The sequence below is a fragment of the Macrobrachium rosenbergii genome, chromosome 42, assembly GCF_040412425.1.
Source record: "Macrobrachium rosenbergii isolate ZJJX-2024 chromosome 42, ASM4041242v1, whole genome shotgun sequence".
Lineage (NCBI taxonomy): Eukaryota > Metazoa > Arthropoda > Malacostraca > Decapoda > Palaemonidae > Macrobrachium > Macrobrachium rosenbergii.
In genome coordinates, this window is record NC_089782.1 from 46,533,189 (window position 1) to 46,549,192 (window position 16,004).

The following is a 16,004-nucleotide window of genomic DNA, read 5'->3' on the forward strand; positions in this document are numbered from 1 at the left end:
GCATTTCCTTTTCTGTAATTTTCACAAAGCTTACAGAGATCCTTCTAAGGATTATGGAAGGAAATATTCTGGCCCCTTAGGACCTCACAATAAGTTGTGTAGCTTGCTGTTCTTCTTCCACCTTGCCTTGCCGATATGCCTCTCGGAGAATTTTCTTCTGAAAACATAGTATGCATTCTCTTTTCGTTAAGATCTGGATGCAGATAATCTCGCCTTGGATTTTGCCGACAATAGTGGTATTCCATTCGTGGAAATCGATTAACATGTTCAGTGATTGCTTGTCTCCTTGCTTGGTCTTCTTTTTTTATAACTTGCGGCTCTACCTCCTCTCTTATCTTTTTCCACCTTACCTGTAGACTGGCTCTCTAATGACTGTTCGAAGAGTTTTTCCAAGATATTAAGGGTGTTCAGGAACATAGTTTTGCAAACAGGCAGATGCTCTCCGTTCTCTGACAAGGAGTAGTACAAAGAAAAAGGTCTTCTACAACCCTGATCTTTCACAGTTCTCTGCTTTACCTTCGTAACTTTCACAAAGTGAACAATAAACTCTCTTTGCAGTTGAGGACTATTGGTTCCATAATAAGCCTGAAATATGTCCTCCATTTCTTTGTCTGAGAATGGCGAGCATTTTTTATCTACAGTAGTTTGCTGCAGGTAACTCCATTACACCTAGGTTTAAGAATGTTCCTTTGGGCTTTCATATTCATTACCCCTCAAGCCTGCTTTCATAAAAGCATAAAAAGATTACGAAATGTGTTTGTGTGTTTTAGTGGTATTTAAATCTGTTACTAAATGCAAAAATAACTTGACTGATGGAGGTCGAATATAAACAGTAAGCTAAAAAGATTGCTTTAATTGAAGTAGGCAATATAGTATGAAAATAAAAAAATGACGGAACTAGATCTAAAAACATTAGGTAAGATACTAGAACTGTAAAGTAATATTCAGTTAAAAAAAATGGAAACCACTTATACTTGCTATTATGGAGAACGCAGATGACTAAGTGCATAAACAAATTAATGTTAAAATACAATGACTGTTTACTCTGAAGGTGTATGGGGCTAAGTACCTTGTCATGCCACGAATAAGGAGACAAATATTACTTAAAAGCAGTAATAGTTATTTATGTTCATGAATGTAGTAACTGGTATTTAAAGAAATCTATCTGGTTAAATTGGCCTTTGTGTATTTGTAGTGAGAAGTTTTAATTGGAGAGAGAGAGTTGGCCTTTGTGTATATGAGAGAAGTTTTAGAGAGAGAGAGAGAGAGAGAGAGAGAGAGAGAGAGAGAGAGAGAGAGAGAGAGAGAGAGAGAGAGAGAGAGAGAGAGAGAATGTTATGCAGTGTTATAACTTACATCAATAAGAACAATTTTATGATGTAATGTATTTTCATTAAAACATTTTATAGCGTAAATTTGGTTTACACTAAGGCATAAGTCAATGAAATCTTTTGTATGGTAATCTAAATGGTATTACAAATAGGAGTATCTCAAGATACGCCTGGTTGTCATGTTGATATTGCTCTTTTTGAAATGCTGCAGAGACGTAACTTTAGTTACGCCTACACGTCTCGTGAATGGTCATTCTTATTTTTAGATAAGTCCTCACCTGAAGATAATCTAATATGACAACCGTTAGGCGTACAGATATGCCACTTTGTCACACTATAAAACTCGCCGCGAGAAACATAATGGTAATATTATCTCAATTTCAACTTTTTTCAGATATGCCCCTTTGTCACGGCAGTGACAATATGAAGGAAAATCAAATGACTACAAATCTGCTTTACTAAGAATTTTCATACTGTACATGTAAACTTTATAAAATATCAAAAGACTTTACCTTCTGATTGGTGATGTAAAGTGAGTGTACGTAGGTGTAGCTAGACCATAATGACTGTACTCCTCAGGTTCCAGAGTTCCAGAGCAGAAATATACAGCCTGCATCATGCACCTTGTTGTCATAATTCGCAGCATACTGTTGAAGAATGGGTTGTCCTCTCTTGTAGCCTTATTCAAGCTGTTGGCTAAAGTTTTGTTACTACTGACATCTAGTGTGATATTCTGGAAAGAAAAAGGTTGAAAAAAATTTGAAAACAGCAGATTCTCTACCAAATTACTTTCCAATAAAATTTAATTAAGTTACCAATTCACGGAAAAGGCTTCAAGTATAAATTAACAAAAGCAATGTGCATACAAATATGTCAACATTTGAGACTTTCATCACAAAAACTGGAAACATATGAAGATGCACATGAACTTGTCATCCCAACTTTTAAAAGTTCAATTTTCCTGAGTTCTATAAAAGTTATTACCTATTTGCTTCTTCAGGAAAATAAGAAAGGATTAACCTTTCAATCCTTAATTAACATTTCATTTATAATAAAACAATGGATACAAAAGGTCAAGCAAAAAATAATACAAGCAAAGTTTTTTTAATCATACTGAAAGCCTTACCTGACTTTTTGCTGCAGCTAACAATGGTTCAAAGTTGGATGGGGGAGGTGCTGGATGTCGACGCAACAGAGCACAGTCAGGGAAATGCTGCAAAAAATAGGTCAGATTGTTTCACTTCCCAAAATCTGGCAGTTTTGTCGTATGCAATAATATGGGTGCGTCCAAACTACAGTAAAACATATGAGGCTGTCAGTCGAGAAACATGCCAAGCTCCATCCTGGGTCAAAGTATTTTTTAATTTAATTTATTTTATTTTAAAAATGGCACTTGGCATGTTTCTCGACTGAAAAGCTCATATCATAAACACATGTTGGCAACTTACTGCATACATATCACAAACAGGTTGAAAACAAGTCAATGACCAAAAGTGACTAATGAATCCGTGGCAAATGCTGGTTAATCATATGAAGCAATGATTAGGACTACCACTAATTTGTTGGACTATATTCAACCATTTGTACTGTGAGTGTGATAAGCAGTCAGCCTGTATTTATGATATGCTTTACCCTAGTGTGGGTGCACCATATAAATTATAAATTAACATGTGACCAAAATTTACATTTAGTTCAAGTGCTACAATATTTATGCACCTACCTGGAGTGTGGTCTCAGCAGCTGTGACATTTGCCAGCAACATGAATTCTTCTACCATACTCATTGTCTCCAAATGCTGTTTTGCCACAATATCTATTACTGTATCAGTGTCAGGGTCAATGTGGAATTTAACCTCCATACTTGCCAGCACCAAAGCTCTGAAAAGAAAAGTTAAATAAATTTTTGTTAGGTTTACCATACTTCTTTTCCCCAGCACAAAATGAAGAAATGAAACCATGGCAAGCTGACAAAATATTGTGAGATATGTGGTTGGGAAGGTTGAGTACTTAAGCTCTAAATTACTATATGGTTCCAAGTCCAGGTCCCACTACATTCACAAGTTACTTGGCTAATTTTCCATTTTGATTTATTAAAATGTTCTTTAATAAATGCAATATTTCATAATATTACATTTATCAAGGATATACTATTCCACTTTATTTTTCACTTCAAATATTCTAATCAATTGAACTCCCTGAGAATTTCCTTAATGCAACATTTGTAACAACCACAATTATTTGTTTCAAGACACTGGAGAAAAAATAAAGACTGAGATGATTTGCACATGTGATGAGGGGATAAGGAACAGCACTGTTCCTTGGTGAATACCAACTGTTATTTCAAAATCTTCTGTTACACCTGCCACTCTTCACTCCAGATCAAATTTTACAATACAATAACACCACTAATTTAAAAAGCCTTTCACTGTGAGCTTAATGCTTAATAAGTGTTTCTGGTAGTATCTGTCTTTGTAAAGCATATTTAATCATTTGTCTTAGTAATATGTCAAATGCCTTTTAAAGGTCTATAAATGTGGTATAACCTCTTCCTCTTTGTTTGGTAACTAAAGGTAACTTTTGTAGTTGATCTTTGGCAAGAGCCAAACTGACAATTACTGTATGAAATTGTCAGTTTTAAAAATGTTTTATTTAAGGGAGAAGTTAGCAGATTTATCCAATGTCCTATATTTTTCATCATTATGGTTTACTGAATTAGCTACAGAATGTTGGTATTACAATTCATTTAGGTGTCTTCTCATGTTTAATACTATGCTATACAAAGGTCACCCTGAGGGTTATTCTTATAAATACAAAATGCTCTCAGTGTCTGAAGGGTCATAAGTCTGTTGAGATCAAACTGGCAATAGGAGCAGAGCTTTGCATAACAACTTAAACTTGCCCAACCATGAAAGTTAGTCAAACTTTACAGATGATGCGGCATGCTATCCAACCTTGCTGTGCTTCATGTAGTTCAATTCATATTCAGTGTTGTACTAAGTTCATCTGCCATCAATTTTGTGCCATCCCTACCCTGCCCCAAACATCAACAAGATGAAAGTTTTGGGGATAAGATTCACTATACAGGTAGTCACCGGGTTACGGCGGCTCCGACTTCCAGCGTTCTGAACTTACAGCACTCTTTCAAATATATTCATCAAAAAATCAGTTCTGGGTTATGATTGATGTTCGGAAGTTACAGTGCTGTAACTAGGATTCTGGGCGGCATAGCTCTAGATGTAACAAGATGGTTTTATAGCCATCCAGAAGGGTTAAGAGGGGAACCAGTTTATTACCGGACAAAGCTTAAAAACCTGTTTCTTTCCCGGGCTTACATTAGTCTCTCCTCTCTCTCTAATTTTTATATATTTTATTCACTATGAGGGAAGAAAATTGGTTTATTTATTTCAGGACAAAATTTATTTCTCACTATAATGTGGTTGTCTCTTTAAGCTGTAGGTCCCATTGCTTACAACCAATAAGCCTAAGTCTCTCTCTCTCTCCCTCTGTTAATCAGCTTGGTCTGGTTAAACTATAACTTTTTATTACAATGTTCTGAGTTATGGAGTTTTCAGACTTACAGCACGCCGCTGGAACGGAAACCCCAGCCCCTTAACCCGGGGACTGCCTCTATGGTAATGTGTATTTAAAAAGAAACTGAAAGATATTTGATATTTTCCTTACCCATTTTCTATTCTCTTGGTTTTTATTTGCTTTGCAAGCATGTTGAGATTTCGTAGAGATTCTGTCAAGTCATCATTCATAGCTGGATCATCAATTCTTTGTTGAGCTTGTTCATAACTCAATTCTCCACGAGACTTGATGATAGACTTACAAAACCTGAAATTTGAAAAATAACTTTCAAATATTTTTATATTCAGGACTGGCTATTATGATTAAATCCAATAAAAAAACTACTTGGAATAAACAACTAACCAGCCTAAATGCTATTCCAAAAATCTTATAATCACTAGATAATTAAGAATACTGTACCAATTACTATTGAAATTCCATAATCCTACTAAAATACATCTAATCACCACTAGATAATGAATAATTAAAAAATTATCTGCACTAATCAAAAAAGATATTCGAAGAGTGACAAGGTGCCCTAGACTTCAGGAAGGACATATTAACATACTTCTGCAATGTCAGTCTGTTGAGAAAGTTAATTACCATATACTGGTATATAGATTTACAACGTTTCTGCTGGCATGAAGTTACCTGATAACAAACATTTCTTCACTATTTGTAAGTAAATATTTTTCTGTAAAAAAACAAAGAATTTGTAAAATTTCTGAAACATTAAAGTACTATAAATTTTTTTTCAAGAATATATATTGTTGCTATGTATGTCATTTACCATGTACAAAATCTGGAAAAATGGGTAAAACATTTTTTTATTTCCTGTTTTGAATTAATTTAATGACAATTCTCTCTGAACTGGTCCTACTTGCATGGGAGATCAGCTTAAACCATTCCCCAACACCCTCCACATGTCATCCCAATGCTAAATGACATTAGAATCTTAAGGGCTAAAATGCTTCGCCCTGCCTCACAGAAGCAACATTAACATATGCAGGGCAGGTCTGATAATCTCATATTTACAGATTACAATATAGGTTTGAATAAACCCTTTACAGACCAACATTGGTTATGGAATTGTTCGTTATAATCCATTAAAAATAAAATGCATCATTCTATGTCAAACTAATCTCAGTTGCACCATCATCCTGATCATCCTGGAAGGAACCAACTTACATGTCTCCCTTTGTTGGGTTTGAGCTGGCACCCAATCTGTTTGTTTTAAGAAATATGTACAGTAAACTACCCAGTATTCACGGGGATGATGCGCAACGCCCCCCATCGCAAAATAGCTAAAATCTGCGAATACTTAAAACCCCTCTAAAAACACTTAGAACTGCCTATTTTGATAGTTTAAACACAAAAAAAACTCTAAAAATGCTTATACCTGAGTATTTTAATAGCTTTATCACAAAAAGTTCATTTAGTCATGAAAATTATACGAAAATACAGTAATTAGTGAATATTTCTGTGAAAAATATCGCGAATGGGCGAATTTTCTGTAAATAATGTGTATATACGTTCCACAGAGAAATCCGCGAATAGGTGAGTCCGCAAATAGTGAGACCGCAAATACGGGGGGTTTACTGTAATAACATTTTTTGTGAATTATTCTTGAAAGTAATTCTAAGTTTCTGATAGTCTGTCCCTGAAAATCTGTCTTGTTCCTCAACTGGGATAGAATGGGAGAGAGAAGGAGTTGTGTGCAGTAAGTGTTGAAATATGGGTTTGTTGAAGGTTTACCCTGAGGCTATTTTTGTTTTGACCTAGTTTTAATGTACCTCAGCATATGTGTCAAGGGCTGCCACATGAGACCCTCACCTCCCTACTGCCCATCTTGCTGCTGAAAACTTATTAGGTTAGCATGGATTGGGAAGCAGTAAGGTGGTTCAGGTTCACTCTAAAGAGAGCATAAAAGCATCATGCCCTCAAGATTCCGGCTGATGTCTTCAGACTGTTTAGCCAGCAACAGGTTGTGCTGTCCTAATTCCCCTCTCCAGTAACAATGGATGCTCCTCCTTCCTCTCTACCCCATTTTTTCTTTTACATTTAACGAAATTATATTTTACAATCCTAGGAATCCCTTGTAACACAATCCATTGCATTTGATAAACAATACTTAGTTTATGACCACATCTATCCTGCAGTTACTTTCCTGACTGTATATTTTACTTGGCCTCCTTTCCAGTCACCATAGACTTGGTTCTACCTCTGGTGATTTTCAAATCTTTCCTCTCCATTTTGCTCTTCAACTTTAAACATGATCTTCCTCTTATTCTCTTGGGCCTTTGAAGCTTCCTCCTTTTTACAATAAATAATGAGGTCAATTTTTTATAGCAAAACCAGATAAAACATATGTCAATATAACAGACTATATTCTTACAGAAACAAATTTTATTTGTCTTATGAAATAGTCATCTATAACAATTCTCTAAAACTACATTATTTTATGTAATTAAAATTCCAAATTCTAAAGTAATTTGTATTTTTCCTAACATATAAACCTACGATTTCATATGTGGAGTACTCTCATGTTTCAGCTGCTGATGAATCATCTAAAAAAACCTAACTTATTCATGACACAGCATTTCAAGCTATCAAAAACAAAATAAGAACTAAGACACTGCAGTACTTAGTAAAAAAAAAAATATATATGAGAAAAAAATGTTCACAAACAGAAGCCATACCTTGCAGAAAGAACCTCTGCTTGAGGTGTCATTTCCCAAATGACTGAAAATGCAAACCTGTCTACATTGCCACGCAAAGAGCACAAATTGCTGCTGAGAAGATCTGAAAATAATAACGTAAATGGTAGCTTTATTTATGAAGAACTCTGTTCTAATTTACATTAACTATACCACAAAAGGATTTTCAAGACTACAAAATGTTTCATCTATCTACAAAATATGTTTGTTGAACAACACCAAACAAAAAAAAAATCTTACCTGGTACCATGTCAATTCGCCGATTCGTCAAGTACACAGTTGTACTGCGATTTTGAGCTTCCTTGTCTAATGCTGTTCCCGGTCTAATGAAGTGAGAAACATCAGCAATATGTACACCAACCTGAAATACAGGAAACAAGTCTTTGCATTTCTCAGTATAGTAATACAGTATACCACATTTAATATCAATGACCAACAAGCATTTACACTCAAATTTCACTCAATTGTTAGTGTGCACCTTAACCTCACTGAAGTGAGGACAACTTAACCAGTATGATGACATGACTATCACACAACACAAATTGTTCAATCATGATGACCATTGTCCTTTCTAATATCTAGAGCACATAGGTTGCATGAAAAGATAATGATAGGATTACATATAACTGACTTCATTACTATCTACAGTGCACCAAAGATGGTACAATGAGGGCAATATAAGCGATATTCTCATACAGAAATATGTAGTAACATAAATGTCTGCTAAAAGGCTTACTATCAACCTCCAAGGCAAAAAACAGGTTCCTGCCTTTGGTTCCAAGATTGGGAAATTTTTAAGATGCATACAGGTCACCATAATATGGATTTCATTTCTAAGCAAAGAATCAGTTACCTGCTACAAATATAAAACACTGCTTTCCTAAACAGACTAATGTCCTGAACTGCTTTTGATGAATGGTTTGAGTGAAGATACTTCTACTCTTTGATCAGGGGTCTAAAACATCAGCAGTGAAAATTTTGTGCATGCAATGTTAATTCTCAAGAAAAACATGACAGTAAACCACTTTTATACTTTGCAGTAAAATTATATATATAAAACACCATAATCATTAAAAAATACTGCAAACATAGTATCACTTACTTCATAGTTACCATTAGGAAGAGGACGACAGTGAAGGGCATCGTCAATATCAGTACACCCAATTGGATCCACAGAGCAAACATCAATATGTCGAAGATCTTCTCGCTCATCTTCATCCTTAATAGAGGAATAGTACACTGAGAAAATTACTTTTTTCAGAATAAGCTATCTATGAAAGTTTTAGAAAAATTTTATCAAGAGGAAAAAATTAAGTATTTGTAAGATTCTATTAAATAAAAATTTGGTCAACAATTAAAGTAACTAGGACAGAAATTGCACTAACTACAATCAAGTTTCTATTAGGTTCAATAGTCAACAATTTTCCCTATATATAACCTAAAAAATTTTTCATTCAATTATTACAGCTTGCTACCAAAAGTTAAGGTCTTAATCAAAAGATCACTTTCTTTCAATACAACCCCAAGATAATGTATGCTTATATTTGTCTTCCAAATGTTCCAGATTCAACTCTCTTTAGTCTGTTAGATCAAAGTTAGTTTCACTATATACACACCCTCTGGTTTCTCATAACTGATTACTATTTATTTTAGCTAATTTTCACAGTCATACATTCACTAAATGACAAAGTGATTTTCTCAATTAACAGGCACTGGTAAGTTGCTTGGATCATTTCTTAGATTGCCTGCTTATGTGCAGTAATTAACATTTAACATCATCATAAAAATGTAACCATTTCTCAGTACTTCTTCATTCCAGACTGTGATTTCAGTGTTCTGTACGTAATTTCACACCTTTTCATCTCGCTAATTTGGTGCAGGTTTTATAGATTAAGTTTTCCAGCTAACTACCTTACATAATGACATATTACCCCCTGGAAGTGAGTTCTTGTTGTTTATAACCCTTTCTTTTCCATTTACCTGTATTTTTTTGGTTCTTGGATTTGTAACAACTTCATATTCACCTTATTTAACTCAAGCAAAAAGAAAGGACAAAGTGGATATAACTTAGTTCATGTCTAACCATAAAGGGAAAACCTGATATAAAAGCATCAATGATGATGTCTGTGAATATTAATATAACATTACAGACCATAATATAGTCTGTGAAACAAACATTCAGTCACTCAAAGAGAGACTAATTAAACATTAAACATTAATATCTAATCAAAAATCAGTGGTGAGACAAAACAATGAGAGAGAGTGAGAGTCATCTACCAAATGCCTGGTGCCCAGTGATTACTGTCATTAAGCAGCATGTCATAATCTCTGTATAAAATTTTAAATCAGTGTAAACATAATGCACTAACTACCTTGCAATGTACAGACCACTCTTTCATTATGTGGATCCCATCATTATATTTACCATTAAGTGTAGTTTCTTATGGTTGGGTAACTTTATCCTATATCCATCTAAACTATACTTGCCTTTCCAGTGATGACCCAAGGCAATTTGGGAAGACAGTTAAGCACTGATTCAGAGAATTTTGTGTGAGGGCAGTCATGCTCCAAAAGAATAACTTCATTTTCAGCATCTTTGTCTCCAATTGTTCCAATCACCCTCACAAAATGGCCCTGCAAAAAAAAAAAAATAGAAAAAATAATTATCATTTACATACATAATGAATGAAGCTACAAAGGACAAGGTCACATATGCATGCATGGTCTTATTATTATTTTATATGGCATACTGTATATTATTATTTTATATCTGACTCACCGACAAATAATTACTTTAGTATTAAAGCCATGATTTGAAAATGATAAAATCCCATCTGCAACATCTTCCAAACACTCACCAACAAATTAGTCACAAAACAATATTATTAAAAATCAGTATAAGTGAATAATTGCAATAATCTGTCAACTGGAACCTGCCACACATGTACATGAACTAATGGTAACTGTACTACTGTGAAGATATATGTACAAAATTACAATGTCCACTATTGCAACTTGGAGGTGGAATGTGGACCTGAATAGTTATTCCCACCCTTAGTTGAAACTGTTATTTTCTTAATCTCTTAAGAGAATGGTAAAAACTGTTTTATCCTCTGTGAAACTCAGGCCTGCAGAGTTGAGATTACCCTATAACCAAATTATCAGATATTAGAGCTAAAACCACAACTAAACATGATCCCTAAAGATTTACCACTTACCATTAAAATTGTGCTGGCAGTTTGGCCTCTGTACTGGGAGCTGGCATCCCAAAGACTTAAACAACATCACCATTTTTTTCCTGAAAAAAGGTGGTTCTAGATCAGCTCAGGATAGCTTTCTCCAATGAGGAGTAATGGCTCTGTAACACAAGTCCAACATTATTTACTCTAATGAACTTCAGTTTGTTCCTACCTAAGAGAAACAAAGCAATAGCAACTAAGCACAGTACTGCAGTCAAAACAAAGTAGAGTATGGTATTACCATGTCCGAACTCCAATAATAAGGTCCCTCACTTACCCAGGAAGGGGTCGATAATGAAAACCTATACCTGTTCATAACACCAAAGAGGGAAGATTAGTAGAAATCTCCACTGCCACAACTATAGGTGCTAGTGTACAGCAATTCCTGCTGGATGAAGATGGCTCTCAAGCAGTTGGAAGAGAACACAGAGTTACACCTACAAGGTGCCACCAAGACTTGACAGTCTATAGAGAGGTGCTAAAGAAAACTAATCGATGAAGTTGTTGCTCTGACATCGTGCAGTTTCACCAACAAGAGGGGGAAATCCTAGACAATGCATAGTGTGCTTCCAGGATTAAGGATTAATGAAGAAAACCATGGCATCTAAGACCTAGGAACCTAAGGATCTTTAATGGTGCAAAATAGGTTTTTACACTGCTTCCTGAATGATAAAAATGGGATGTATAATCCCTAAAGTCCTGACAGGGCATAAAAGAAGCTTGTTTCCCAGAATCAGTCTCTAAGGCTGGGATAGAGAAAACTCTTGGAAGAGCTTTTGTCTTGAATCATCGTAGCATGAAAGGATGCATTAAAAGAAGTTCTGCTTCAGTATGTGAACAACCTACTAATGCAAAAAATTGCAAGTAAGCCACTTACCCTTCTGGCCAAAGCCACTGCCCCAGAAGGAGTGTTCTATGAAAGAGCCTTGAGAGAAGCCTCTCTCTTGGGTAGAAAGGTGGGCCACTAAGGAGTCTTAGGCCAAAGACTAGGTTCCATAAAAGCAGCTTAACAGAATCTTCACCTAAGACAGCATGAATTATAGCCTTGAAGGAGGAAACAGACAATCCTTTGTCATTACTCAAGAAGTGCTGACCTTTAACATTGTTAATCTTGTTAATATGGGTGTGCAGACAGGGACTGCCTCTGAACTTGCATCGTAATCTATACAAGTCCAGCGATACTGAACAAGAAATTAGTATACATTCCTCTTTGTCATAGGGAAAGAGTCCCTAGATGACAAATAAAAGTCTCTGGAGCTCAGGAGCTTGATGATAGTTCTCTGTGGTTAGTTGAAGCATTTAAATATTTCCATAAGGCTTCCCTTCACCACCTGACAAAGCAGATTACTATAGAGGTAATGCATATGAATTCTACTGAAATGTGGAAGGACTGGGAACCAATGCCTCCTCGGCTACAAAACACAATAGAGACAAGGTGGAGTTCCTGGTCGTCCTCAACCCTAGAGTAGCCCCTTCAACAGTGGTAACATAGGGAAGGCATACACAAATAGGTCTGTTCAAACCTAAATCCCAATGTCTACTGCCCAGGATTGAGGGCCTGGAACTGGGGAGACAATGATTCAGATTAGCAGCAAAGAGATCAATGAGGGGTTGCCGAACACCCTCCTAAATGACATGCAACCTATAGGGAAAGATCAATCGTGGGAGAGTACCTGTCCCATATGACTTAACATGTCCACCAAAAATACAGTCAACCAGGAAACAGCTACAGCATATGTACCATATTCCTCTCCACTCTCCAGAGGCTCAAGTTCTGATGATGGCTACCAAGGTTCCAAATTTATGCCCCCTGCCTTCTAAAATTACTTAAATCCCTTCTGGCATAGCCAACAACTCCTTGCAGTTAATGAGAGGACTCGTTTCTACTGGTGACCACATCTTGAAGCAACTGGTTCGCGAAAACCACACCCCCATCCTCGTCTGAGGCAACTGCATACAGTGGGAGGTCTGGATTCAGGGACTTTGGGGAATCCCAGCGAGAAGAAATAATAAGGGAAATGACCAGTGAAGGAAAAGAACCAGTCCTTGGCTCTACGGCTACAACTCATGGTCTGGCCAAGTCTCTCTCCATGCCAATGCAACTGAAGAGGTAACATCCCAAGACAAGTACTCAGACCTGACTTCTCCACAGAAGACAAGTGGCAGACTCACCCGCTGGTTGTTCAGACTTGTTCGAACTCCCAGACACCTGAATGGACTCTCGCTGTTTGCGGAAACTCACAGGGTAACAGGCGAAAACTAATATCTGGCACACTTAGCCTAAGCTTGAAAACCACAAAAGAATGGGAACTGACATAACAGTGGCCTACTCAAAACAAACTTGGACCATCAGTGATAAAAGGGGAGAGCTAGCACGAACGCTGACTCTGATAGCTGTCTACATTCAGGATTGCTGGCAAAGGATGCAGGTGTGACGCCATGCACTCTAGCAGGAGTGAAGCCTTGTGCTATAGCAGGCGTGGCACCTTGCAGGTTGGCAGGCGAGGTGCCTTGCACCCTGGCAGCAAAATGGATACATGATCGGTTATCTACACCAGCAAATCACTAGAAAACCAACAATGGGGTCAAAAACAAGATCTAGACCTATAATAACTGTCCTTGGCAACAGCGATCTAACTCTGTCCATGGAGGACTGAAAGCAAATGCAGGAGACTGAGGGCACAGTCCTTGAACATCTTGGGATGTTAGTCCTCATCTAGAAATACCTGTTGGCAGGTGGAGCCGATGGGTAAGGACAAGGCTACGTCAGTGAAGTGGAAAAAGAAACAAAGGAACACTGTCCCCACCAATGCACTGGACACATGCAAAGCAAATGACTCAAATAGTTACACACAACTCAATCGAGATTTAACCAACTCAATCTAATTCCATGAAATCTAGCCTACTACCCTGAGCTGATATATGGATGTAGAAGGATCTATATCTACTAAAGAAGAAACTATAGACTTACCTCTAACATTTTGACCAGGTGTTAATTCTACAGAAAACCTAAGTCTATCTTTCTCTTCTAATTTGGCAATTTATTCTCTTTAACTCTCTCAAAGACCAATCCTGGCAATGATCACGAAGGTTGTCAAGAATCATAAATCATCTCTTGATGGTCCATGCAAGTTTGTGCGTAAGCACATCAATTTCTCAATACAGTGCCAATTACCAATCTTGCAATGATCATGAAGGTTATCAGAACTGCAATTCACCTCTTGATGATCCATGCAAGTTTGTGTGGAGGCATCAATTATGCTATATGTGCATCAATTATCAATCTGGTCTTGTAACTTCCTTACAATCAGTGGATTTCGATAGGGAAAGATAGAGAACAAGAATCCACTAAATACAGACTCAAAACCATCCGATTCAATGTTAACTCAGAAAACAAACAAATTTTACAGACTTGTGTACACGTCTGGCTGATTTCACCAACAAAGGATGATCAACCACAACATGAGCTTTCTTCACCCCCCACCCAAAAGGCCTTGGGGAATAACTAAACAAAAACACTTGTCGAACCTGTCAAGTATCCCTAAAGCTAATGATGGAGGGTAAGTTTCACCTCAAAAATGCACCTTCAGGACTGATATTTTTCAAAACTGTCTTAATAAAAGCACTGAGATCTCAAAAATCTCATATTTATTCTAAAACTTGAATGTAAAGACATGTGCAGTATGAAACAGTTTGAAAAAGCAGAAAAAATATATTACTTAACTAAAAATATAAATAATAAAATTTATTATTTGCATACTTACCTACTGTTAAAGACAGCTATATCTTTGCACCAGCAGGCAAGTTGGCATTCAAATAAAAGAAGATTGCTAACTGTCTAGTTCACTTGTTCTCCACCAGGTGTGTTTTGAATGTTGTAGCTCTGGTCAGAATTCTTCATGATAGCCCACTAAGTTGTGGGGAGGCTGGGCAGGGTCTACATTAACAGTAGGCAAGCATCCAAATAATAAATTATATTATGAAAATTTGTCTTATTTGGGATGAATCTATCTACTGTTAAAGATGGCTGATTCCCACATTGACAATAGGATGGTGGGTAGTGCAGCTAGACAAAATCTGCTCAAAAGAATGCTGTTTGAATGCAAACAAAAGTATTCTCCCTGATCTGGAAATGGTCTTCCTGGACCAGGAGCTAAAGTTCTCCCAAGATGGATTCCATTAAAGAGAAAAAAGCTCTCAAAGTACTTACAAATGACTCACAACAAATTGCTTCAACTTCAGCCAGAATGAAACAAGAAGCACAATGAAGGGACCCCAGTGACTGGGTCCAAGAGACTCCAAAATGACAGCAAATAAAAATAAATACTTTACTCATGTAAAGTACCCCTTCATGCTCCCCCATAAAATCAAAACCTGGGATTTAAGACAGACAGCCTAAAAGCTTGCTCTTTCTTGTGGTTCAGGAAAAGACTTTACTCACTACTACTAGCAGACTAACAGACTTGACTGCCAGCCATTCAAACACGACTACATCCTTAGAGGTGGTGAGCTGCAAAAACTGAATTACACTTCCACTGTACAACATTAATCACATTTTTAAGCAACAAATTTGTCAAAACTAAATGAAGTGGCAACCCCTTTACAATATGAATGCTTAATAAAGGTAAAAGATCTGGAACTAGTTTCTCATACACTGGCCTGATCAAATATTTAACATTGCAGGACATCACATTCATTTTACAAGGGCATGTTAGGTTCTCTAACATAACAAAACAAATGGTTAACTTTGCCCCTTACAGGGTTTATCCCATCTAAATAAATCTTAATTGCCCTAACAGGACAGAGAAGTGCTTTCTCTTCTTATCACTAAACAGGTCAAATTCAGAATTCTTATCTCTTAGTTCTTTCTTAGTTCTGAATAAGGCAAGAGATAAAACAGCATGCCCTGGAGACCCTAGCACAATTTTAAAGTTGGGTCACTTAGATAAGAATCGCCAGTTATATGGTAGTGATAGCTAAAAAGTTATTGCTGGCCACTGGTCATCCATGCCACTAATTCATTTGTATCTTTTTTCAAAATTTCCAACAAAACTTGTATATTTTAATCATAAATGGCTCTGAAATTTGTATAAACGTAAACATACAGTATACATATATATCTTAGGAACACTGAGGAAGAATAAGTGG

The 16,004-nt window shown here is 36.5% G+C and overlaps 1 protein-coding gene across 1 annotated transcript in view; it reads right to left on the reverse strand.

Moving 5' to 3' along the window:
• Positions 1 to 16,004, reverse strand: part of LOC136828395 (exosome complex exonuclease RRP44-like) — a 60,045-nt gene that overhangs the window by 7,536 nt on the left and 36,505 nt on the right. The window contains exons 9-16 of the mRNA XM_067086419.1: positions 10,105 to 10,251; positions 8,720 to 8,836; positions 7,858 to 7,978; positions 7,600 to 7,702; positions 5,012 to 5,167; positions 3,052 to 3,208; positions 2,458 to 2,544; positions 1,844 to 2,064 (exon numbers count right to left, since the gene is read on the reverse strand). Coding sequence (XP_066942520.1) covers positions 1,844 to 2,064; positions 2,458 to 2,544; positions 3,052 to 3,208; positions 5,012 to 5,167; positions 7,600 to 7,702; positions 7,858 to 7,978; positions 8,720 to 8,836; positions 10,105 to 10,251 — 1,109 coding nt within the window. The remainder of the gene's footprint in view (positions 1 to 1,843; positions 2,065 to 2,457; positions 2,545 to 3,051; positions 3,209 to 5,011; positions 5,168 to 7,599; positions 7,703 to 7,857; positions 7,979 to 8,719; positions 8,837 to 10,104; positions 10,252 to 16,004) is intronic.